General features: G+C 39.8%; 1 protein-coding gene across 1 annotated transcript in view; it reads right to left on the bottom strand.

Moving 5' to 3' along the window:
- Window positions 1–3,195: 3,195 nt before the first annotated feature.
- PLXNC1 (plexin C1) overlaps window positions 3,196–25,785 on the bottom strand; it is a 37,513-nt gene continuing 14,923 nt past the window's right edge. The window contains exons 4-14 of the mRNA XM_062633301.1: window positions 24,451–24,551; window positions 18,911–19,025; window positions 17,325–17,469; window positions 13,322–13,391; window positions 11,879–11,954; window positions 11,698–11,751; window positions 7,367–7,506; window positions 6,119–6,298; window positions 4,703–4,790; window positions 3,584–3,790; window positions 3,196–3,471 (exon numbers count right to left, since the gene is read on the bottom strand). Of these exons, the coding sequence (XP_062489285.1) occupies window positions 3,211–3,471; window positions 3,584–3,790; window positions 4,703–4,790; window positions 6,119–6,298; window positions 7,367–7,506; window positions 11,698–11,751; window positions 11,879–11,954; window positions 13,322–13,391; window positions 17,325–17,469; window positions 18,911–19,025; window positions 24,451–24,551 (1,437 nt within the window). The 3' untranslated portion in view covers window positions 3,196–3,210. The remainder of the gene's footprint in view (window positions 3,472–3,583; window positions 3,791–4,702; window positions 4,791–6,118; window positions 6,299–7,366; window positions 7,507–11,697; window positions 11,752–11,878; window positions 11,955–13,321; window positions 13,392–17,324; window positions 17,470–18,910; window positions 19,026–24,450; window positions 24,552–25,785) is intronic.

Below are 25,785 nucleotides of genomic sequence, written 5' to 3' on the forward strand. Positions count from 1 at the left end.
AACCAACACAAATTTAACTTTTACTGTACTGGATGCTTAAATAGGACAACAGATCAGTGACAAGGAGGACCTCCAGACCAAACTGTTTTAATGCAGCACCAAATTTTGCCATTGCTTCACTGCAAACTAGCGTGCTCAAATGAATGGCCTCCAGCTAGCCCAGGGGCTCATGCACTCCAGAACTGCTGGTAAACGTTCTGGCACTTTGAGGCAAGGAAAGCACGTGTTGATAGTACAAAACATTCCTTTGCACTCACAATGCTACTTTGCTGAGCAGAAAAGTAAGGTAAGAATCATGCAAATAATGAGGGAAATCAAATTTTTGATAGATGCCTGTTCCACAGCCCTCTTGCCTGTTTCTTTGCAGAAGTTTCAACCTCCTTATGTAGGATGTAGGGCATTCCTGAAAGTCCACTTAAGAACAAACACAATGTACAATACAGCTACAACTTTCCCCAACAGCCACTGGGTTTGTCAAGGGCAGGACAGGCATTATTTCTTACAAATATACAAAAGGGCCGAGGTCTGCCAGATGCCAAACTGACTCATTCACCACTGATAACTATAGCAGAAGAAATTTCACAAAGGAGGACCTGAAAGAGGACCGTGAAAGCACATAAATAAAGGGTAGCTAAGACTATAAACAGACTAGATGTAAACATACACTGTGGTACAGAAAAAGAATACCACCGAGTGCCAGGGATAGAAACGAGCCTGAGATAATTGAAAAGGAGAGTTGGGTTGAAATTATTTTGAGTTACAGCAGGGAAGGCAGAGATCTGGTGATTTCAATCACTGGTTTGTCACAGGAGGTGAGCAGCCAGGGCGCTGGAAACTGCCAACTAGATAGTCCCCTTGCAGATACACAGACATGAGCAAGCAATGAAACCCCTCAGGGCTGGAAGGGGCACAGCCTTCATACTTCTGGGGCTACAAAGAACAGAAGACAAAGCAGACCCATTTCCTCCATCAAATCTTTTTTCCTCATATATTTATATTTTTTCATGGTTCCTTTATATAAAGTACTTTTGGTCTGAACCTTCCTAAGATCCATTTGCCTTTTCTAAGGCTGAAATGCATTGGTAGCATCATAGTGTGATTAATACACCTGCCTTTCTTCACTTGTCATGTCCAACCAAAGCATTCCTAAAGCAGAAATTTCTGTTTATCATCTCTGCCTACTGCAAACTGAGACAAAGCATTCATTTTCTGCTCATATTTGAATTATCTTTAATCTTCATCATAACTTTCCTATTCAAGTGGTCCCATTTCTTTATTTTGCTTAAGAATCATGGACTAAATAAAGTACACCTGAATTCATCCAGTTCTGATCCCCAAATTAATTTCATTCTTCCTGCACGACATTATGAAACCTCCTCTGGACTGGTAATACCTCTGAACTTTGTCATCAGCAAATGTTATTAGCACATGCCTTATTTTTGTGCTCGAGTCACTAGTGATACTAAATAATATCTGTATGAAAAGCAACTTTGCCCAGAGTCAGCTCCCTGCACACAGCATTCAGGTTTTCTAATACCTGCGTCTTCATAATCACCATGTTAAGTAGTTTACTGAATGACTTCCAGGTACATGTGATCTACTGCTTTTTTGCTGTTGAGGAAATCACTCATCTTACGAAATAAAGATATCTAGCATAATCTGCTTTTATTAAAAAGAAGTTGACAATTACCCATTTTCCATTTACCTCCAGGTCTTTCATGAGTCCCTCATTCAAAATACATTAAAAAGCTTTACCCAGAAACAGAATTAAATCAGCAAGCCCCCATTTGCCTAGTTGTTTGTTTTTTTTTTTCTCTTAAATACTGGTTTATATTTGCAGCTCTCTGCTCATATACTGCCTCCTGACTGCAGTTTTATTTCATATCTTTCCTACTAAGCTTACAATATCATGTGCCAGTTTCTTCTCCGTCCTGTGATGGGAATGATTCTGTTACTGCTGTCTTAAGCCTCTTGATCTATATGAATCTTTCTTCTGTCACAAGAACAGTATTTTCTTCTTTGATACTGCCATTCAGACTGATCATCCTGTCTTTGACACCACACTCAATATCCTCTTTCTTCCTGAAAACTGTGGCAAGACATACATTTATTCTCAGGCAATACCTATCTTTTATACTTAGCTTATCCTTTCTACAGACTGGCCCTACTTCTTCCATGATGATTTATTCATAAGATTGAAAAAACACGTGATGATTTATTGCTTTTACACTTTTCTTGATGTTGGAAAGAACCATTTTTAAGGTACCAGAAGTGAAATGTTATATTATAACTATTGCATTTGATTTGCCTTAACAAAGTGGTGACCTTTCTATGGCAGTCACTCCTATGAAGCTTGCAGGATGAGCAAGGCAATGTTAATATTTAAATGCAACACCACTCTCAGAAAGGCTTTTCCATGCCATAACTGGCTCAGATGGCAGGATCCACAGATGGGGGATCAGTTAGCAGTGATATGAAATTGAGAATAGCTTCGTTAATCTTTACTATGAGACATATGCCTTGAAGTCAATAGAGTTATTTCAGTTTTATATCACCATATACTGCAATAAGAGTCTGGCATCATTTTTCTCCCTCATAAATGGTGATGACTGCATTTTAAAAAATTCATATCTTCATCTTATTCATGGAGCAAGTATCTTAAGCTGCCATTTAGCTTTGACATCCATGCTAATGTTCTTACATCTGGGCCTGGCTCTGTGCCGTGCTTTCAAAGCATTTTGTCCTTCCCACTGCACACTGAATTTCACCCCCTTCTTCGTCCAGAAATGCTTTCTCTTTTGTCTCAGTGGTGATCCCTATGCACTGTTCAAGATCTTCATCTACTTCAGTACAAAAAAGTAAATGGGAGGGCACAATCCTCCTCATGGCCACACTGCAGCATCTGATTGCTTACAGAACTAAAATGAGGAGCTCTCCCAGAGCCAGTCATGCTGTGCTGGTCATGTCTGTGCTGCAGCCAGAGGTGTGACAATCTACTGCTCTCCTGGAACTCAGCAGCAGTGAGTTCCGTTTGGGTGGCACAGCTTACCTCTGACATCACAGCAGCAACCATACCGTAAATGAGTTCTAGCGACACCTAAGCTAGTCAGGCATGCTTAGACATGCAGAAGATACTGTGCTACCAAGTTTCCGGAAAGCAGAAAATGCATCCAGTTTCTACCTCTATAAAGAACATTGAGAGCATTAATGCTACATTTTGCTACATTTGTATAAACATCCAAACACTCCTGAATTGCAACAAAAGGGAATTCTACTTACAAAAACTTTCACTGTGGAAAAGTCAATCTTGTCTGTTCCTTCCCGTTTGAATTTACACAGTATGGTGCTACGATCTGGCTTTTTGGTAATATTCTGGACACTGAACCATATCTTTTTGGTCTGTGCACCATTCATATATGACAGGTAAACTTCTACCTCAGTCTTAGAAATATTCAAGTTGTCATTTTCTTTCTAGAGGGGAAAAAATTGAAGATAATCAACAGTCATTAAATACAATAAGCAGTAAAATTATCCCAAACTCTATTTAAAATAAGGAATTGCAGTTCACTACTTTCAAACTTACATATATTTTCAATTCCAGATCAGGATCAAGCTCAGTGTGCAGCTGGTAGTTAATGAACACTGGGTCAGGGTGATAGTGTAATTTAACACATGGTATAAAGGTAGTTTCCACTTTTAACATCATATCAACAACTTTACCCTCTGTTGCATGGCTCAGGCTTGGGGTTAAGTAATGATATTCAGATTCATTTCCAGGACACCTAAAGACCTAGAAATGCAATAGCAAAGCTGTAACAGTCATTAAGTACCGAACAGTGGGTACAATTACAAACAGAGGCACTCAAAACCATTTTAATGTCTTCCTGACTTCACACAGATTATCTGCTAAACCTCTTCTCTCCGATCAGGGCTGCATGCAGAGCACCTGAGAAAATTTCTGCCTTGAGCCTGTGTCTACCTTTAAGCACATTTAACACACACCCTGCACGCTGCTTTAAGGACGATGGCACACTGCTAAGGCAGATAGTTCCTGCAGTGAGACAGGAATAGTGACAGTGATTTCTCCCTCCTTCCCCTCAATGCAGGTGACAAAAGAAGAGCAGGACAAGCTCTTTGGCACCCTGGGCACTTGCTCTGCCCAGCTTAACTCCTGAGAGATGGGGGTTGCTACAGTCACCCCACTGTTCACTCCATGGGGTGGTGCTGCTGTTTTCTGGTGTCTGTGCTGCAAGCCCAGGGGTCAACAGGGTTCCCACCTCCTCACAGCCTTGGGGAAAGGGTTTCATCCCAACAACAGCTCCAGTCTGCGGCCTGCAGCTGAGGCAGTGGCACCATGTGGGTTCTCAACACAAAGCCAGAGGGAAGTAAGCCATACCCTGCCCTCCAACAGATCCATGTATGGAGGTTGGGGTGACTCAGAAACGACAGATTTAGAACAAATCTCTAAGGCGTAGAAAAAAGGCTTAGGGAATTATGCAGAAGAGTATCTTATGTATCCATGATCTTGTACTGAGAATGTGAGCAACTGTAATCCTACAAGTGGTCATATTTATTTCAGTAGGGTGACTGATACGTGCCTGCAAGAGTTTAAAAACTATTGAGATCCTCCTTAAACCTTAAGAACAAAACCTAATCCATCGAGAGGCCTGTATCTGGTATTATAAAGGAGATTAAGACTTACAGTGAGGTTTGATCTCTGGTCATCTGAAATAATCACACTGTCCACAACATTAAAATTTCTACCAATCGTAGTAATTTTACGACCACCACTGTAAAAAAAACAAAGGGTGGGGGGGAAGGGAGGTTACTATTATCTGTTTTCCCACAGATAAGTCCTGCATTACAGCTTCAGCTGTGCATAAACTACTCTTGTACATTTTGCTTTGGTAGCAGCCAATACAATAAAGTCAAACTGCAGGACAAGATAATTAGAGCTATACAGAGTACTTTCATTCTTTCCTCATCATGTAATGGTAAATACTTTTGCTACCACAAAACCAAATGACATGTAATGAATACACATGCATACTCCTTTTCAGGGACTCTCCACCTTGTTTTCTATTCATGCAGCCAAAGAACTAGACTGTGATTTAATATTCTGTCTAGAAGAAAGAGAATTATGTTATTTCACTGCCCCGGAGCAGCCCTGCCTGTGCTTAATTCTTGCCTTCTTCAGGACGAACCGATGGTGCCAGGCACCTCACAGGAAACATTCTCAGCAGTGTTCAGACCATCTGTCTCAGCACACACAATGGTGCTTGTGTCTAAGGGCTCTGGCTCACAACCTCTGCTGAACACAGTTGGAGTGGTTTAAGGTGTTATTAATTTCCAGCTGCCTGAGCTGACTCTCACCTGGAGATGAGGGCATGCATCCTAGCTGCTCAGCTGCTGCAGCTGCCAGCCCAATCCATTACCTCAAATCCACACTTAACCAGTGCTTGACACCAAGACAGCAGATTAAGAATGTGAAAGTGGTTAATAACTGTGCAGGCAGAGGGACAGGTGGAAAGCTGTGCCTGAGAATATCTTAAAACCACCCTGTAAGTCTTTCACTGTAAAGAGCTGTAAGTCTACCACAGGACACTGCAAAGGCTTGAAAGGGGGTCTTTCAAGCCCCAGGCCTACAGCAAATCTGCCTGTATCACTGCAGCGGTGATTATGTTCACTTAATTTCCAATTCACTGATACTTTATACTGTTTTGGAGATGAAAGGTCTATTGAGTATCAAGAAATGAAAGTTAACTTAAGTTTGAATTTATGTGTGCTACCAGTACGTTGGATTTAGCTGTAGTATGAAGAGACTATTTTTGACTTCTACAAAGGAGACCTGGGGTGGGCAGGAAAGAGTTTACAGAATCCTGCAGAACACAGAATCCATTTTGCAGCTATTGTCACTCTATCTGTCTGTTAAATGTTAAATCAGTTCACCAGCATAAATTCATTCTCCACAACAGGCTACAGCAAGTCACCCAAGTTTACATCAACTGCAGTCTGGCCAAGGAAGGAGGCTCATATCGGCTCAGTGGGACTACCTTTCAATATAAACATAAAACCTACATTTAATATATGCACAAAAAGCATAGAAAGAGAAGCTTACCTGATCCAGGAGGTATTTGGTGTGATTGCAAGACATGATGGAGGTGAAACATAATGCAGGGTCATTGGTGGTGAACATTTTTTCCCATTAGCCTGTATACATATACTTTTGGCCTCTTTACGTGTTGGTGGTAGAGCAAACGTCATTTGTGTATCGTTTAGCACATTTCTAACTTTAATGCTGGAGGAGAAAGAAAACAGTCAGATGTTGAAACACAGATGCCACTATGCTACTCATTGGTGCTTCTACAGGAAGCCTATAACCTAAATCAAAGGGTAAGGAGAAAAGAGAAATCTCTCTTAGAGCTGCCAGATGGACGTGGAAAGACAGAACAGGAAGTTGAAAAGACAAAGCTGGGCACCTGTGGAATGTGTGACACCTGTGTGTCACAATAATCACAGAAGACAATTCAGATATTGGTTTGCTGGCCCTGGGATGAGGCTATGTAATCCAATTTGTGATTTTGTTGTTTACTGTATACTTCTCTGTGCTACCAATATGGTCCATGAGCTAGTGATGAATGAGAATCTTAAGCTTCCTTTTCTCTCATTTTTCTTCTTCTCTTTCCCTCTTTTCTCTCCTCTTTCCCTCCTCCTTCCTCCCTTTCACTCCTTTCTCTTTCTCTCTACTTCCTCCCTCTCCCTCCTTTTCTCCTTTTGTTTTCTGTGGTCCCCAGGAAATTCATGGTTGCAGTAAAAATTGAACAGTACCGTATGAATACTTTCTCAAGTGCTAGCTATGCAAAATGGGCTCAGTAATCACACACAGCCATTCCAGCTGCACCTGAAAATGACTGATTCAGACTAAGACAGCCTAATTATCTAGGGGGTTGCACTGTGCAATCATCAACAGAGAAAAGTACAAGCTGTTGCATGAGAGATTCCCTTCCCTGGCACTCTGTTTGTGCTTTCACAAGCAGAATCCTAGAATATAGTCAGAATATTTTGAAGCAGAGGAGAGTTAAACAAAAGCTGAGGCTTCCCTGTGATCTAACAGATGCTGTAAGGCACAGAGGGACATAGGTACAGAGCTGTCCCACTACTGCTGAGAGAACCGGCCACTTCCCCATCCCTCTCAAACACCAAATTAATTTCCATCCTTCAGGAATTTAAAGTGGAAGTATAACTAAAGGAGTGCAAAGCATGCCCTTGAGGAGAGGTCCCTGACAAACTGTTCACACAACATTATTGCTAAGGCAAAATGGGCTTAATTTTCAAATTAAATAGTATTTTTCAAAGTTTAACTCACATGTCTGGTTTACAGCCGGTGATTCCAGTCAGTATCAGTTTTATGCCTGATGCATGTGTAAAGTTTTCTCCTTTGACTGTTATTTCACTTTTGCCTAATGTAGAAATCCACAAAGGCTCAATGGAATGAATGCTGATATGCTATCAAAAAACAAAGCAAAATAAAATCGGATTATAAAAAGGCTAAGCAGTTAAACAACAGCTGCGAAAACAATCACCACTCAGGAATGGAGGGTTTTTTTAGCACTGAGATACATTTTTCTTATTAATTTCAATCTCGTTAGGCTTGATCCTGGGAAGTACTGTCAATTACAGCTTCTTTACAAGCCAACTATTTTTACCTACATATTTTATATTTCAATTTATCTCATAGCCAAGTTGTGCGAAGGAATCACAATCCAACATGCTGGAAGGTAAGTATCATAAAACCCCAGCTTGAAATGATTCATTTTGTGTGACCCTTGAAGAACTAAGAAGCAACGCAAGACAAAACCCACAGAGCCATCACCATGACAGATCAGAGAAACAAATGAAGGCATCTCTTGTGGCCTGAAAAGGGGAAGCAGGGTCAACTCCTAGAATGAAAAGTCAAGAAAGAGCCCCAGAATTAGTTTTACTAGAAAGTCTTTTGAAAGTCATACATAGAACTAAAGGCACAACACAACTGCGGGGATTTTCTAGTATCCCGTTTTGATGCTAAGAAATTTACAAATCTATATTCCAGGATTTAAGAATAATCCTAGTTTGCTCTCATGCTGTCACAGTCTTGCAGAAATGTGGCCAATTTTTAAACTGTGTTTTTCTTTGTGTATCTTTATATTTACTTATTGTAACTTACTAACATTACCAAGCTAGAAGAGGGATTCTTTTTCCCCCAGTATATTTACTTGATATGTTTGACAGCATCTCATGTTTAATCAGTTTTGCTGCTTCCCCAGTTTTATGGTCACACAGACGGTTTCTTTTCTGTGTGATTTTCAGACAACAAACTGAAAACATTCATAAAACAGAAAAATATGCATGTGAAACCACAAACTGTTTGGGACCTTCTCAGGCAAATGATTACTAGCTTGCTTTTAGACTGCCTATAATACTAGCTTAAAGTGATAGAGTATTGTGATTATCCTGATTTCTGCTGTACACCTGTGGATACATTCGTCCACTGGGCAGTTCAGCCCTCCTCACTGTGAGATGCGTGCTGGTGCAAAGCCTCTAGGAAACCCTTCCCACAGAGATTGTCTTCCCATTGATTTTTCACATACTCAACACAGCACCATGACTTCAGGCTGGTGGCCTGAGGGGACCACAGGAGTCACATCACCATGTTGCAAACACAACCTTGCCCATTTCAGAAAGGTCCCTGAGATGAGCTGTCCTCACATGCTACCACTGCCCACAGAATGCCACAGCACTCTGCAGCAAATCTGAGACTTGTCACAACTGACTGAAAGCTGCAACTTGTGCCTTAGGAAAGGGCAAGAGAGTGCAAAGGCTGGGGCTAGAGGGCCTGCAAAAAGGCCTCCAAGGTGACCTCGGGTATGGATAATGAAGAAGGGCAAAAGAAACTCCTGAGGGAAAAAATTCACTCCCACCCTGACTTGAGGATCACTTTAACCCTTAGTATGCAAGCAGGACAACTGAAGCAGAAATCCAAGCCAGTGAAATACCAGTGCTTTTCTCTAGCTGCATCCCATCTCTATGCTTATGCCCTACCTTAGCACACCAAGGACAGTCAATATCCTCAAACAGAAATCCAGAACCCAAATACTACAGAAAGGAGTAAAACACTGTTTTGGGTCCTGCTGGCCTCCCTGCCAGATACCCCTCCCTGCCAGCTTAGCACGCCTTGTTTCTTTTCTTATACCAAGAAGAAATCCTGTGAAGAATGGTTCACTCTGGAAGTTTCAGTCCCTCCCTGAAATCATGCCTTCCCTGCAGCTACACAACAGACTCCCTCGCCATGTCCTGCCTTGGACTCATGGCATCAGCACAGTCATTCACAGCGCTGAAGGCAAGCTGGCCTCAGCTACTTGGGAGCCTGCTTCCTGCCTTGACCGCCATGGTCCATGACACTTTCCTCAGGAGCAAAAGAAAACTGTGAATTTCCTCATTGAATGTGGGAGGGACCAAGTGTCCTCACTGGGGTCTGCAGTGCTTGTTTTCCTAGTGCTCATTTCCCCAGTGGCCAAGGGCCTTGACCTTCCAGTTGCTGTGTGGCAGGGGGAGAGATGCCCGGCAGAGGGAGGGAAGGGAGGATATTTATAAAAATCACTAGTTGTGAGGCATGGAAGCAGTGTAAACTCAGAGAGAGATACAGAAAGACTGCACCAGGTCCTCAGGTGATGTTAATCAGCACAGCCCTGTCAACTTCAATAAAGCTCCATATTTCTGAGCTGCAGCCACCCTGCCACATCCTCTGGATGGCCTAACTCTTCCTCGGGGCTGTGTAAACAGTGCCAGCCACATCCTCAGAGGTGTGATTAGCATGACTGCAGGTACCATTGAGATACCTGGCAGCATCTGAGGCTAAGCAGGCTCTGTCACCCTAGGCAGCTCATCCCTGCTCCAGCATAGCCCTCCTGTGGTGCCAGCACAGGGCCTCAAGGCCGTGTGAAGAATTCAATCAGGAACTAGCCCAGATGAAAAATAACCAGCCAAAAGACAATGTTTATTTCCAGACAAATCAAATTTCCCCAGCCAACCATACTTGTGCAACCACTCTGCTGCTCTGGCGCAGGGAGCGGGAAGGTGCCTGCATGGAATCCAGCAGCTGGACTCAGGAGGAGGCTGGGGCTGCCACTGAAAAAACTGTATTAATCTAAATGATCAGCTGCGGTTGTGGGAAAAAAACAAACCCCCTTTCTCAGCTCTCCAGTATGCTCTCCTTAAAGCACCAGCAGTGAAAGGAGAGCAGGATTTCAAATGCAATTTCAAGCCCTCTGAATGGATCAATCACTTCTAAACAAACGTCTGCATTTGGACTGCCTCTAGTGCTTTCACTGCTTTGTCCATCACTGTCTTTCCAAGATAAGGCATGTGGAAGAAAGCCATCTCCCAGGCAATTCCAACTATTTACCAATGTCAAATTAATGCACTTGGAAGCAGAGCAAAGAAGAATTTCCTCTGTTCTTTCACCAGCCATAATGCTTTATATGCAGACCAAATCTAGAATATTAATGCTCAGAATCACAAGTACTATAATCCCACTCATCTCTGTGAAAAACAAAATGAATTTTGTGATTTTGTGTAAGAAACCTCAACTGAACATCTGAATTTAAGAGGCTGAATTTTACCTGTCTTCCTAGGTAAAAGTTTGGGTAGTTCTAACAAAACATTTAGGGATAAGAACACACTTGCTATTTATACCAACTGTGCTATCACTCATGGAAAAGCAGAAACCAAAGAGTGTAGGCAGTAAACCTCTATGTACTTACTCATCAGTCAAATTTCTCTTCACTGCTCATTTCTTCCCTAACACCTGCATGTCATAAGCAACCACTTATGACAAGACCACTTAGTTTTATGAGAAAATAAAACCATTTTGGCACCACAGAGAATGAAGGGATAACCTTGTGGTTAAAGGGCTGCTCTACGAGGCAAATCACGTAAGACTGTACGCTCACATACAGTCTGTGTGATTTCAACAGAAACTCAACAACCAGATTCAAAAGGTACTCTGGCACCAGTGACACTCCTTCATTTTCAGTGATCCACCTTGAGCAGGATAGACGGAGAGTAGCTCCACTTCCAGTTTTGTCTACAGCCTGAAAGCAACAAATTTTTTTCTGAAATGTGAACCAGGCATTTACTAACATCCAGGGATTTCAGTTTCTGGATGCATCCTCTAGCCACTTAGAAACTGGGTGGCACATTCCCCCCCTCCATTTCTTCTGCTCCCCTGGAAGCTATGTTTCAGGAGAAGCTGTGATCTGACTACACAAAATGAAGAAGTTTGGGACTCTGAAACCTAACTTAGCAGAGTTCTCTATGACAGCAGAACTCAAACATGCATTTAAGTCTAGGTAAGAGATTAAGTTCAAGATGTTCTCCTCTATTTTTGTTTTGTTTTTTTTTTGTTGGTGGTGTTGGTCAGCTTACACGTCCCGGCACTCACGTACGCTGGCTCTTGTGGAGTGCCTAAATACAGCATACAAGGACTTACCAAGCACTATGAAAAAAAGAGTATCAAGCTCTGCATTACCTTTCTATGTAACCAACTGACTGGCTCCTCATCCAGATTTCTGCTCCTACTGCAGAGTCTCCTTATTTTAAATACATTTTTCCCCCAACCCACAGAAACACAATAATGCCAATCTTAAGATGCTAACTAACCTCTGTTTTCTGTGCAGTGGCAATCCCCTTGGAAGCAGCTGCATTACAGCTATCCTGAAAAAAAAAAACCAACAGCATTTCTCCATGTCAGGACAAGGAAGAGAGTGATTGCTGCTCAGATGTGAGAAACACAAGGAAAAAGGCATCACAGGGGATCCCAGTTCTCCCCAAGAAACTTCACCTGGCAGGTGGTGGCAGGAGAGACACGCGTCCATTTACAGCTGTCACATTCACCCTTGTGTATACATTGTAAGCAGCTGGGAACACAGAAAACAGAGGTTTTGTAAGACACAGGAACTCAATCTAGATTCAGCCGTGAATGTAAAATTTCAAGTGACAGAAAACAGCACAAACTGCTGAGAACAACCTGGCAAATATGTAATGAAATGTGTAAACCACATAACCTGCATTTACGCTCCAAGTCTATTGTTCTGTTGTGCTTATTCTGAGGGCAAATCTAGGGTTTGAAATACAGTCTGTGCTGAGATGCTGAGTCATAAATTTCCAAAAAGCACGAAGCAGCTGGAACACTTTGGATTTCATTCTGTTGTGGTTTTCTCCAGTACAAAAGTGGCCAGATAATACTTTTTAACTAGAAAGGGGCAGAAAACCATTACTGACTCACAGCTTGCCTGAACTTCTGTTCCGTGTGTGTAGTGCTAGCAAGTACTGCTAGTTTGCTATTGCCTTCCCCTACCAAAAAATATGCCTGTCAGAGACTAATTTGTCCACATATTGCTTTGCAATGCATCTATCAGCATGGAGGAGAGCCAAGAGCAGCACAAGCCCTCTCCACACATGCTGAGAAATGCTCTGATTTAGAGAAAGACAGCTCCTTCCCTGCATTGCTCCAGGGACCAGGAAGTGATGTACCACTTCCCAAAAAAGCAGGAGTTTGATTTCATCCCAAGGGCCTGTGAATTAGCCTCTGCATATCACAGAAGAGGGTTCTGAACAGGAACACTGTAGTTACCTACAGCATGTGTTAACCAGATCTAAGTTTTAACAACCAGATATCATAAAGGGTTAGGCCATGTACTGGGTAGAAATGCTTTCTATTGCAAGCTCTCAACAAAGTGTGTGGCTCTGAAAAATAATGTGCACAGAACAATAGTTATTCATTATTCCTATAAGCAGTTAGATGCAATTTTCTGTTTTAATTGTATTTATGTTACCTGTGGACCATATTTAAATTGTACCTGGCTCTATTAAAAAACAGCTCCATAAATAACTTTTACAGAATCTTGACTCCTCTAATCTAGGTCTTATTCTGAGTACCAGAGGCCCACCTTTTTCACAAGGACAAAAAAACTTTTAATGTCATTGTGACATCTTTCATTATCTCTTCAGGCACGTGTCATAAGTTCAGTCATTGTATCGACTTCCTTACAGCCAGCTGCCAGGGTCCCCTTAAATAAAAGTCATCAGAAGAAGTAGCTTTCTGAGGACAATAAAAAAGGAGGAGAAGCAAGAAATGGGCCAAGAAAAGGGATTTGATAATCTTCAGTGAAATGTATTTCCTTAATAAATACAAAAAAAAAAAAAAACTATCATACTTCAGGCCCCCATCCTCCCTCCCCTTTTCCAACCCCTCAGTGAACTTCAATAGGAACCAGGCTCTTACTTTTTCAACTGAAATGTTTGTGTGATATTCCAAGAGCTTGAGGACAGCGATGCTTCGATAACAAGACAATCTGGAAAAATGTCACAGTTAGACATATGCTGGATATTACAAGAAATAACTGTAAAAAATAACTGAGTTGAAAGCTCAAGTGCCTTCTTCACCTGTTCTCTACGTGCTATGCACCTTCTCTCATACATTCACTCACTCTTTTGATTTCTGATAAAAATAACTAAATTTTATCCTCCCATAGCACCCCCTTCAGCTGAGTTATTCCAAGACTTCATACACTCTCACTAATTAAGCTTGACGCTACCACTGCATGACATACAAAAACAATGTTATTGTAAGGATACAGATAAGGAAATGCTACCACGAAGCCAGGATATAAGACCATCTCCCAAAGAGCACACAGTGGTATACTGTGGCACAGCTAGACCCCAAATTCAAGCCCTCTAACACAACAGACTGTTTCAATGTGAGAGACCCCAACATACTGCACTTCTCTCTCTTTCAGTCTGAGACTTGGTTTCAAAGTCTTCTTTTGTAATCTATGCCATAGCAATTTTCATCCTATTTAAATCTTTTATGATAGCATGAGTCAATTTGCCATTATTTCAGCTAGCAATTACTATACCGACAATTCACTGGCAGCTGTGGAATGAAAGAGTATCTTCTCCTATGAGCAGAATACCACATCGAAAAGTAGAGTTAGATATGTACCACTTAAACCATGTTCCCTTTCATCTGTGTGCCTGCAGATGTGTATGTCTGTGAAATGAATGACTGTCTGAGATCAAATGAAACCCATGTGTGCAGACTTTTCTGGCTTCTCTATGCTAGGAAGTAGATAGCTTTTTTAATCTGTGAAAGTTACACAGATTTAAAGTATACCTACCTTGCAAAGATAGAGAAAGCTTTGTCTTCATGACAGGCTGGCTTGTTCAGATGAAAGCCAGCTTTGGCTACATATACACTGTTAAATAAAAAGTATCTCCTTGCTCTACATGTCATCATGGCACTCAGGTGCTCACTGTAGAGGTCACCTGCTCGATGTGTTAGAAACAGCCATTGGGACTGTTTGTATGCCTAAATACCTTTATGGATATCAAAGAGTCTGATTTTTAAAGGTGCTTAATGCGTGAAGATGTGGATAAGCACACATAGACATTCTAAAATCCTTCACCAAGCATCTAATTGCCTAAATCACTTGCCTACATCATTACACAAGAAGGGTCTCAAGCCATGAGCTACTGAAAAATAGTATGATTCTAGGAGTAGTAAGTAAAAGTTAGGAATTGATCTACTTCTGGCAGAGCTTGTTTTCTCTTTTACATTTGTACAAATCCTTTTAAGTTTGTACAAATATTTTAAAAACAATGCTGTCAGAAATGGCTTCCCGATTTTGCCTGAGCTGCAATTAATGGAACCTATTATTTTCTCTAGGGCCTGGGCTGACCTTTCAAATGCACCAGACTGCATTAAGTAGAAGGTATTTCAAAGTGGTTGTTTATTTTTTCCAGAAATGATATCTGAAGGAGTTTTGAAAGGGCACCTTCTTGTGAAACTGAGGTCACTTTACATAAGGTACCATAAAGAGTTAACATAATTTCCACACTTGCATTATCCACTAATACATCTCAGCTCATAAGAGCGCACGAGTGGCAATAATAGTGGGAGGCACAAGCTAAACTCACAGCCTTCTGGTTAAGACTGTCAAAGAGCTCATCTTTGGCACAATGCACAGGCAAAGCAAGCTGGCTTCTGTAACACTATACTCCTAAAACCTGCTGATGGAGGAAGACAAAGCCTTAATCTGGGAAGACAGAGAACCAAAGCAATGTACTACATAATTCTAAGAAAACAGGTCTTCACGGGCTGAGTCAATAAAGGACATTTTTTTTCTTCTCTAATGCATTTGTCCCTCTTAAAAATCTACCAGCAGTGTTTACTGAAGACAGCTTAATAGACCAGGATACTTACGGATCATATCACCCTAACTGTCACCTGCTAGTGACAATCTTGATTCCCAAATTAATATTGGACAGGAACTTGACACAACCCTTGCATGATGCCAGAGAGGCTTTTCCCATACAAAGGCCATAGGTTGAGCTCCTGAGATCCCAATATTCCCAGTATTCCAGGGAACCTCCTTCAGGGGCAAGGGTCCCCGAGAAACAAAGCTCTTTGCAGCACTAAGCTCTTCAGAACAATAGGTCATTTTAAGCCTGCCATTACTCCTACTACACAAAGGTATTATAAGAGAATCAGATCCATGCAGAGTATTACATGTCTTTTTGGGTGCATTATCTAGGAAAAGATAAAGGCAGGCATTTATCTGAATTCTGTGATTCCTCTTCAAGTCACTTAAGAGCACACGGTATCCTTGGGCTTGCTATCTCTGTCCCTCAGTTTAGATTAAAACTCTCTTTTCTATTCCAATATAAACAAATAAAAAAATTAACAAGGTCAACCTGTATTATAAAAGCACTGTGCTTCTATATAGACCCTTGAAGCAATGCAAGGGGGATGTTTTACTCCTATTAGTCAAGTAAGATTATACTGTAAGGCTTATCATCTGATCTGTAAGACCAAAGCCTAGAGAACAACTCAAATGTTTAGGCATTCAGTAATTTACCACCTCATTCTAAAACTTGTAGTTGCCCATAAGATGCACAAAACAGACCACATGCAGCATGTGTCCAAGAAAAATGGCTCAGATCTCTACTTTCTGCGAATTACTGGTGAACAAAGCAGTACAAGACATATTGCAAATTGATTCAACTAGTAGGTCAGAACAATGAATGAAATTAAGCCAAAAAGATGTACTAGTCAAACTGCCCCTCAATTTCTCTGTGTCCTGGGTTCAGCAGTAGCAGTCATTTTTCTCCTTCTTGGTAGCTGGTGCAGTGCTGTGTTTTGACTTTCGGCCTGGGAACAGAACTGATAGCGATGTTTTGGTTTGGCCAAGGACTTTGTGAGCCTCATGCTCTGCCAGGGAGGAAGGGAAGCCAGGAGGAAGCAGAGACAGGACACCTGACCCAAACTGACCAAAGAGGTATTCCATACCACAGCATGTCATGCCCAGGAGGTAACTGGGAGTTAGCCGGAAGGACTGGGGGACTGCAGGGTTGGAGGAGGTATCGGTCAGGCTTGGTCGGGCTGGGGGGACGAGTTATCGATCGGCTGGTGGTGAGATGATGTATTCTCTTCCCTTGTTATTTCCTTTATCATTATTATCATTGGTGGTAGCAGTAGTGATTTGTGTTATACCTTAGTTACTAAACTGTTCTTATCTCAACCCGTGGGAGTTGCATTCTTTTCAGTTCTCCTCTCCATCCCTCCGGGAGCAGGGGGAGGGCAAGAAAGGGGGGGGAGTGAGTGAACGAGTTACCTGACTGGGTTTAAACCATGACACTCTGCTAATCCTCTACATGAGACAATCACTTTCTCATAGTGTCTAAGTCAGGTTGAAACAGTTAATTGAATGCTAAGATTATTTATTGTACAGGCATTCATACTCAGACTTTCCTCTTACATATGCTAGTATGGTTTCTTGCAAAACCAAATTCTGTTGGAAGATGAGAGAAGGGTTTTAAGATGGGTTAATCTGTCAAGGCAGAGCACTGGACCGTGCTGCTTACACAGCTCCAGCCTGCTTGATTGACATTGCAGCTATCTAAAGTTTCCTTGGACACTGATTAATGGCCCCATGTAAATATACTCTTAATGCACTCACTGCACTGCTATAGGCTGAACTGAAGAAGCTGCTTCTAACCATAGGTTAACACGTTTTATTACTCCTAGGAAGGACTGCATATTATCAAATCTTTATCAAGAATAGTGTGAGTTTACTCAAATCACTTGACAAAACATTATTTTTTTTCAGTGACATTTAATAAAAAGCATTACCTACTCTCACTATTAGGCCTGTATTTATGTTCAGTTCTTCTCAGTAATAAAGGACAGTGAATAAGCATTAAACACACATACTAGTAAAACATACCATTATCAGTTATCACCAGAGTGGTCAGATTGCAGAAACAGGATGAGTTTTTCAGTACGACATTTTCATAAAATATTTCAGCAGGTGTTATAATCTTTATCATACAGGAAGTAAGGATTTTGCTTATACTTGCAGACATAGCAACCTATAAAACAATAAAAAAAAAGAATACAACATTTCTTGTAATGTTTGCTAAGTTCTCACCTTGTCTTTACAGCAAAATACAAATCAGGAAGTGCACAAAATGAAAATGCTTGTGGTGGAAGCAGACAGTCCAGGAGGTTCCTCCAGTGTGTGGATGATAACTTCCTCCTGCAAATGGTGGATGAGCCGACCAGGAGAGGAGCGCTGCTGGATCTCATCCTCACTAACAAGGAGGGTCTGGTTGAAGCAGTAAGGGTTGAGGGCTGCCTTGGTTGCAGCGACCACGAGATGGTGAAGTTCAGGATCTTGTGTGGTAGGACTAGTAGAATACCAAGTAGAATTGCAACCCTGGACTTTAGCAGGGCAAACTTTGGCCTTTTCAAGCAATTGCTAGGGGAAATCCCATGGGCAAGGCTGCTTGAAGGAAAAGGGGCCCAAGATAGTTGGGTGTTCCTGCTCCAGCAGGGGGATTGGACTAGATGATCTTTTGAGGTCCCTTCCAATCTCTAGCATACTGTGATACTGTGTGACACCAGGTAGCTTCTCAAAGGAGAGGGCCTCTCCCAGCTGAAGAAGCAATACCCAAAGAGTCCTGAAAGGAACAGCATTGCTTACTTCCAGAAATCAAATGGATCTGTAAGGTATGCTAGGGGAGCAATCTGGAACAATTTGGGATTTTAAACCAAGAATTTTGCTGTAACAGCTTTATATAACAGCATTACAACAGCATTATATATAACAGCATTATATACTGCTATAGTCCTTTAGAAATATTTGAGCCAGAATATACAAATCCTCACAGAGAGACAACATTTGCATCCATAACCAAACTGCACTTAATTATGAAAAAGAATTTGACTCGTAATGAATTATCCTTTGTTTCTGGCTGAGAGCGCTTTACAAATATGATCACATTAGTGCATTCAATCAGGAAACCAGAAACAATAGCATGCAGATTAAGTGGCTAGTCACAATACTTGATAATCAAATACTCAAGGCTGTGTGCGCTGTGAACAGATACTGAGTAAATACTAATACTAAGCACTTAAAGACGCATTTGTGTTAGCATATGTGTCCCAGTGAATGCTTTGTAACTTGTTACGAAGCTCAAAACTTACATAATGCATTTGATATATTGTCACTGGAAATATTAAAATAGCTGACAAGTGATATAATGAAAATGTTGCCTTTGTCAGCAGGGTGAATTTTTGACTTAACATCATGAAGTATAGCTTCAGGATAGGTTTTATACAAGAGGAAGAAAACATCTATCTGATCGACACATTCAACTTATTGGGATTTCCAATACATTAGCCAATTGTCCAGACAAGAGAGACTAACACATGGAACATGGTGACAAAAGAAGGGAAGCTGCAATACGTGACAAAATGACATATTTTAAGTCACAATAAACAAACATGCATAAAACTGGGTGTACATACCTGATTTCTGGCAGGGAAACTTAGGTGGATTTTCAGATCTTTATCATGTGCATGTGAAATGTTATACCAACCCTTTATGCTGTTTGAATGTGTACAATTTTCTTTCAATGTGCACCTAAAAGTATACATAAAATTATATGTAATTTTCCTCCTTATATGTATTATATGTATATATGTATATATACATATATGTATATGTATACATGTATATATTCAGATAGACATATATATATTATACATATTATATGTATTATATGTAATTTTCATCCTTATCATGCCTTTGACTTCAAATACGGTAACTTATTTAACAATATAGATTTTTTAACACAAACACTATTGATTTTTTTACACAAACACTATTGATTTTTCACAGGAATATGGTTATAAGTACAAAAAGCTTCAGGAAAACAATCAGTAAAATCTGTTTATCAAAATAAATTACAATGCATTGATATATGCTTTAGGGTCCTCATTAAGTCAATGGGAATCAAACAAATATTAGATGCCTGGCCAGCAACTGTGGGCTTCATAGCCTGGGATGGAATTCATAAACCCCAACTTGACTGCTCCATTGTACATCTCTAGATCTGATCCACCCCAGTTCCCTCTATAGTCAGTGGGAAGAAATATGCTCTTTCAGGGTGCAATTCACATATCCTGTTTTAGACATTCATTCAAAATGAAATGAATCATACTATAGAAGCTGCTTTTTCTCTCCAATGAGTATGAGAGGAGATGGGGGTGAAGCTCAGATGTAGAGCTACGCTATGAATGTGAATAGTTGATGAGATGCATCCCCCTTCCTAATCCACTCTGTCGCCCACTGAACTGAATGGTAATCTCTCCCTTTTATGTCAGTGCACTTGGTTACAAAACACCGAATTTGAAATGGCAGTTCAAAATAGATTTCTCTGTCTTCAAGAATAAAATCCATTTCAGAAGTAGGATGGCACAAAGTAAATAATAATGTTATAGATGGCAAATTGTAGGAAACAGAAACTACACAACAGAAAATTAAGGAAGAATGAGGAAACACTGCAATACACAAGTAATATAAAGACGACATATATTAATAACATGATAAGCAAAAGAGAACACAGGCATACAAATTCTGAAATCACTGAGTTTGAAGGGTGAATCCTTAAAATACTGTCTGCGGTGTTCACTAACTGTGTACAGGTAATGAAGAATCCATAGATTAACTCCAAGCAACTTCATATAGCTAGCAACTAAAAACAAGTGCTAATGCATGCATCTTACTATTTTAAATACTAAGCTTGAATAATTATAAATGTAACATTTAATATTGTTTTAATACTACTACTTTTCTACCAAATGCAGAAGAATGTATAGCTTCTGTCATGTGATCAGTAACATGCACCTTAATGAACTATTCCTTCATTCAAAAATAGAAACAAGAACACACTTGCAAAGCATGGGCCTTTTTTATGAGGAGCTCGCTGTATAAAGGAATTTCACAAACAATGAGTTTTCTCTCCAGAAGGAACAATACAAGAATGACTTCCAAGAAAAATATCTACCTCTTTCCAAAATGTCTGAAACAACCCCACAAACTATAGAAACCATAAAGCCATCTTCTCTAGACCACGATGTTGGCAACTGGAATGCAGTTAAGCACAAGGTCACTTCCTTTGTGGTCTTACTCAGGAAACTGAGTTCCTGCTGCACAAGAACCTGGCAGGGCTTTGCATCTGAATACATTCAGATCATAACTATACTGTAAGAAACTGAGACTATGCCTTGCATATTTTGAACTGTCTCAAGTAGGATGAATTTCAGTCTCTTATCTCTCTTCACGTTACTGAGATCACAAAGGTCCATCAACACTACAGTTTAAGAACCACAGAAGATGGGATCTGTAGTCAACAGCTGTGCAGAAACCAGATGCTTGGATATGTACAGATAGGTAACTCTCACTGGCAATGACACATAGGAAAGAGACATCCTACAGTTTCTGACAGGCTGAAAATGGTGATATTGAGGATGCAAGGCAACACACTTAAAATCTTTAGAACTAAACAAGTGTATGCATTTCAATGACACCAATACTAAAATATTAAAAAAGAAAACTATGCATGAAGCTATATATATAAAACTGTCCTAGGACAAAGTTATTTGCTGCCTTAGACTGCCTGAGGGAAATGAACTTGTTTCCCTCAGTCTACAATGAATAATCTAAGAGTATATGGCAAAAAAAGTACTGCCACCCAGGATGCAGGGTCATGCTTGTCTTCATACCAGGAAAAATGTGCCTTTTGTTGCTCTAAAAGCTGACCCTTAACAATCAAACAATGTGCTCTGGAGAACAACCATTTCATAGGAAGCAGTCACAAAGGGAGTAGTAGAGTATCTGATGCCCCTCAGTATAAATTCTTGCAATAACTTTGCACAGGCCAAGAATAATATGAATTCCACTCACCAAAAGATGAGATTATTTTATTATTTCCCTATTTTTAGACAACTGACACTGTTTGCAAGCACACTGGAATGAATATAACAGATAAATATTATTTGAGAACCACATGGTTCTGAAAATTAACATACAGACTCAGACAGCTGCTATGTCTGGCTTTCCTGAAAAGCTGGACTGGACCAGAACCTACAGAAGTATGAAGGTATGAAATCCTATGATCAGATTTCAGACATACATAGATATGTATACAGTGAAAAGCAGAGTAAAGATGCTTTTTAACCTTTTACAGCAAGCTAGTTCTTTATACAGCTAAGGGTTCCTCTTCACAATTGGGATCGAGTTCCTTTTATTTTGATAACACAATACCTATGCATACTGGTTCATTCATATTTACTGAAGTCTCTGCTTCACTAATCTTGTATTAACTACATTGCCTACTGAGTTTGCCCTGCCTGCCCTGCTAAAGCATACTGATTTCCTCATGGAGCGAGAATACAGCTTCAGGAAAAGATTTGGCTTCCTTTTTCAGGGTGCCAGCCCCTGAATGAAGTCCACAGATGCCATGCACACTGACCAAATTCAAAAGTGGGTCTGGTCATAGCAGATAAATGAGGCATATCACGTTATTTCCATATGGAAAATAAATGTAAAGCATTAGTGCTTTGTATTGGAATAACTTCAGCATACTTTAGGTAAATCTGATTCATCTAGAGAAAATCTATAAACATTGAGAGGAATCTATGCTATGAAATGCTATGAATAATTGTTTTGAATGATTGTAAGTGAAAAAAAGAATTTATATATTTGTCCCTATGGAAGAAAGAGTAGAAATAGGAACAGTAGAAACATTTTGTTTCATATTGTTTTCACTGGCAGTAAGATGTGTAGATTTTTTTCATCAAAATACTGGATTTGTATTGACACAGTCTTTAAAATCAAGCACTTCTGGGAAGTTTTATTTTAAAAATGGAGGGCATATTTAATATAAAATTTATTTCCCGTTAAATTTCAAAACATATCATTGATCTCAAAATTATTGCGGAATATATTGTTTTAGTGGACATGGATGGATGTATTGAATTAAAATATAGTCTAAAACCATGTTTTATTTTTCTAAAGCTTCACTCAGTGCTCTCTCTTCACAAAACCAAATATTTAATGATGCCAAGTACTTCAGAGTGAAAAATTACGTGGGTGTTGAACAAGATTCATATTATAGTAATTTTTTTTTTTTTCAAAAGAATAAATTGTTTCTGTTTCAACCAGATGGAAACTTTTGGTGATTCCCCTCATAACAGGGGATTTACTGACTAATAACTGTTATTCACAACTCTTTATAAGGTAACTAAAAAAGTTAGCACTGTAACATATACAGTTTCTAACAAGGTAGCAAAAAAAGAGTTTGAAGAAAAGACATTACAGTATACTCTCTTCTAGTAACTAATTTTGCAAACACAAAAAAAATAAGCAAAACCACATTAACACCAAAACAAACCAAAATCATAGAATCATAGAATGGTTTGGGTTGGAAGGGACTTTAAAAACCATATAGTTCCAAGCCCCCTGCCATGGGCAGGGACACCTTCCACTAGACCAGGTTGCTCAAAGCCCCATTCAACCTGGCCCTGAACACTTCCAAAATGGGTCATATTAACTTTCTAAAAGAAGGCTACTAGTGGATTTCCTCAAAAATCAATCTTACAACCACTTTTGTTTAATGTTTTAATCACTGATAAGCTGACATTAAAGAAAGTTTACACTGTCGACATCTGCTGATGATACAAAATTGGGAACATTACCATGCAGAGGAAGATGAGAATCACAGAAAAACTTGAATAACCTTGAAATGGGATGACATATCAAAGTATAAAGTACAAGAACATGCACCTAGAGCAATAAAAATCTCACAACCCGTATGTGTTATAGAGTGGAAACTCATCAGATGGAAAGAAAACAAAGAAAGAGAATGACCTGGGGCATTATTTGATGATGGGTGACTGTGGCCCATCAATGTGATGCTGTCATGAAAAAGACGTTTGTAATCCAAGGACACACTAAGTAAGGTGCCTTCTGGACAGACTGATTAAACACCTTTGAGCAGGGCACAGCTGATATTTCTTCTGGAATACTACGATAATTAGTTCTGGCCATCTTTATCTTAAAAGGTTGCATAAACTCCACAGAAGGGCTACTGAAGCGGACGGAGTTAAGAAAAGAGAATCTTATGTGAAAAGATACTAGTGACGTTAGCTGCTTCAGCACATCAGAAGAGAATTGAAAAAAAGAGACTGCTTCTGCAGTAACACTGAGGATGTGTGAGGGAGGGGGGATCACATATTTAAGCCCAGGCGATGTGAGCACCAGAGCAAATGAGTATAACCTGTCCATGAACTTACACATAATGAAAAAGAGCAGAGAGATTTTAACCAGCAGGAAAATGAGACTCGCAGCCACACAACCAGGTCAGGAAGGACAAAAAGCATATCTAAATTTAGGATTAGTTTATGAATAAGTTGACATAATGTGGTTGCTTGCAACTGCAACACGAGGCTTGATGACCCAGGAATTTCTTCAGTCCAGGCCAAAGACATGCAACAGCTTTCAAATCTGCTTCAAAGAAAGTGGCGAAACTAATGACTCAAATGCGGGGATGAAACACTTAGAAAGAAATTCTCCTCTGGCCTAAACCAAAGACGGTGATTCCAAAGCAAGGAACTATGAATACTTAAGATAACTGAGCACTCTTTCCCCATTCACCCATGCAAGTTGCTCCCAGCTATGATACTTCAAGCATGAGTACAGAATTTTATCTATCAACCTGGAAAGCAAAACCAGCTGTTCTATAAACAAAGTAATTTCTTCTTCTTAGCCCAACATATATTCCATGATTAGGTCTCAAAAATCTGAGGGTTAACATAGTCTTTAAAAGGTGCAGAGCTCCCTTTCACATGACAATAAAGTGTCTTACATTTATGGCTATAACTGATTCCATAAAAATTCACTAGATACATAATTCTGATGCTGAATAGCCCCAAGGCAGCCAAAATGTACACTGACTGATAGTTTATTCCTCTTACATGAAAGTCTAAAATACAAAAAATAATACCTTTGAGTCAAAGAACACCACCCACAGTACGGATCCTTTACAGATAAGCATTCTTGCTCGGAAATGTATCTACTGCAATTTGCAACTGGTATTCTTCTCACCTAAAACCAAAGAACGCAATAACACACTGAATTAAAATAGCCTCCATAAAGCAGGAAATTGAGGGTTACCATTAAAAATCTGACAGCAACCAAGCACAATCCCGCTGGGGAAGTTTCCCTATGGACTCCCCTCTGTCAGAAGACCTTTGGATAGAAATATGCAGCCTATTTTACACACGCTGTATTTTGCCATCATATGATGAAACACTTCTGATAATGACAATTTGGTTCTATTACTCAAAGGCCAGCATGGACAGATTAATGCAAGAAAGACTGATTAGCATAGTGAATTATAGATAACAATAGAAAAGAGGTATATTTTACAAATGATGCTTTGCTTAGCAGAACACCATTTTCCTCTCACCAAAACTGAGATTATTAAATGACTGATGAAGGTGCATCCAAAAATGCATGCACAAAACAAAATGCATCTGTGTTTGCATCACCATGTCAGGTTCCTGCATGTGCACACTAGAACAAATACATGCAACTACTTAGCATGCATGAAAATGCCATTTCAATAAATAAATGTAAATAATTGCAGCTATATTGTATGTAGCTATACTTGTACATTCAGCTTGAATATCCTAGCCAGCCATTTTCAGAAAAGGAAAGGAAAAAGAAAAAGAGAAAGCTGATTACAAATATTGAATACAAATAACTGTTATTAATCACAATGTTAATCAATAATCTTAGAAAAATATTCCTTATTCAAACCTTTTTTTTTTACAAACTTATAAGAATTAAAAGTTCCTACTGTTTGAAAAAGCAACGAGGATACATGGCTTTCTGCAAAACTATATTTACTGGGGTTTTCAGCTGTACCTTGTAAAATTCAATTTATCTGAAGGCATGCGAGATGACCAGTTCAGAAACCACCCAACATCATAGACTACTAGCAAGTTAACAAAGACAGTGTAGAAGCCTTATGTAAGCTCCAAGAGATGATCAGAGAGGCATTTATTCCTAAAAGCTGTTGTTCCTCTGTAACTCCTTTACCAAAGCTATAGAAAATGAAAGTCGTTACTTTGAATATCTACATACACTTTTGACTGAAATTTTGATCCCTTATGCATTTTTGATGAACAGGTTATTTCAGTCAGGAGTTCTCCTACCAACTTACCCACTCATACAGCATGTTAAAATGCTATGTTCACTACCGGAAAAGGGATTTAACTGTAAACAAAGGTAACCAAGTGCTGGGTAAAATCTTGTCCAGCTAAGATGGACAGAC

This window comes from Pezoporus occidentalis, unplaced genomic scaffold (assembly GCF_034315485.1).
Source record: "Pezoporus occidentalis ecotype Australia unplaced genomic scaffold, CSIRO_AGI_Poc_V1 ctg112, whole genome shotgun sequence".
NCBI lineage: Eukaryota > Metazoa > Chordata > Aves > Psittaciformes > Psittacidae > Pezoporus > Pezoporus occidentalis.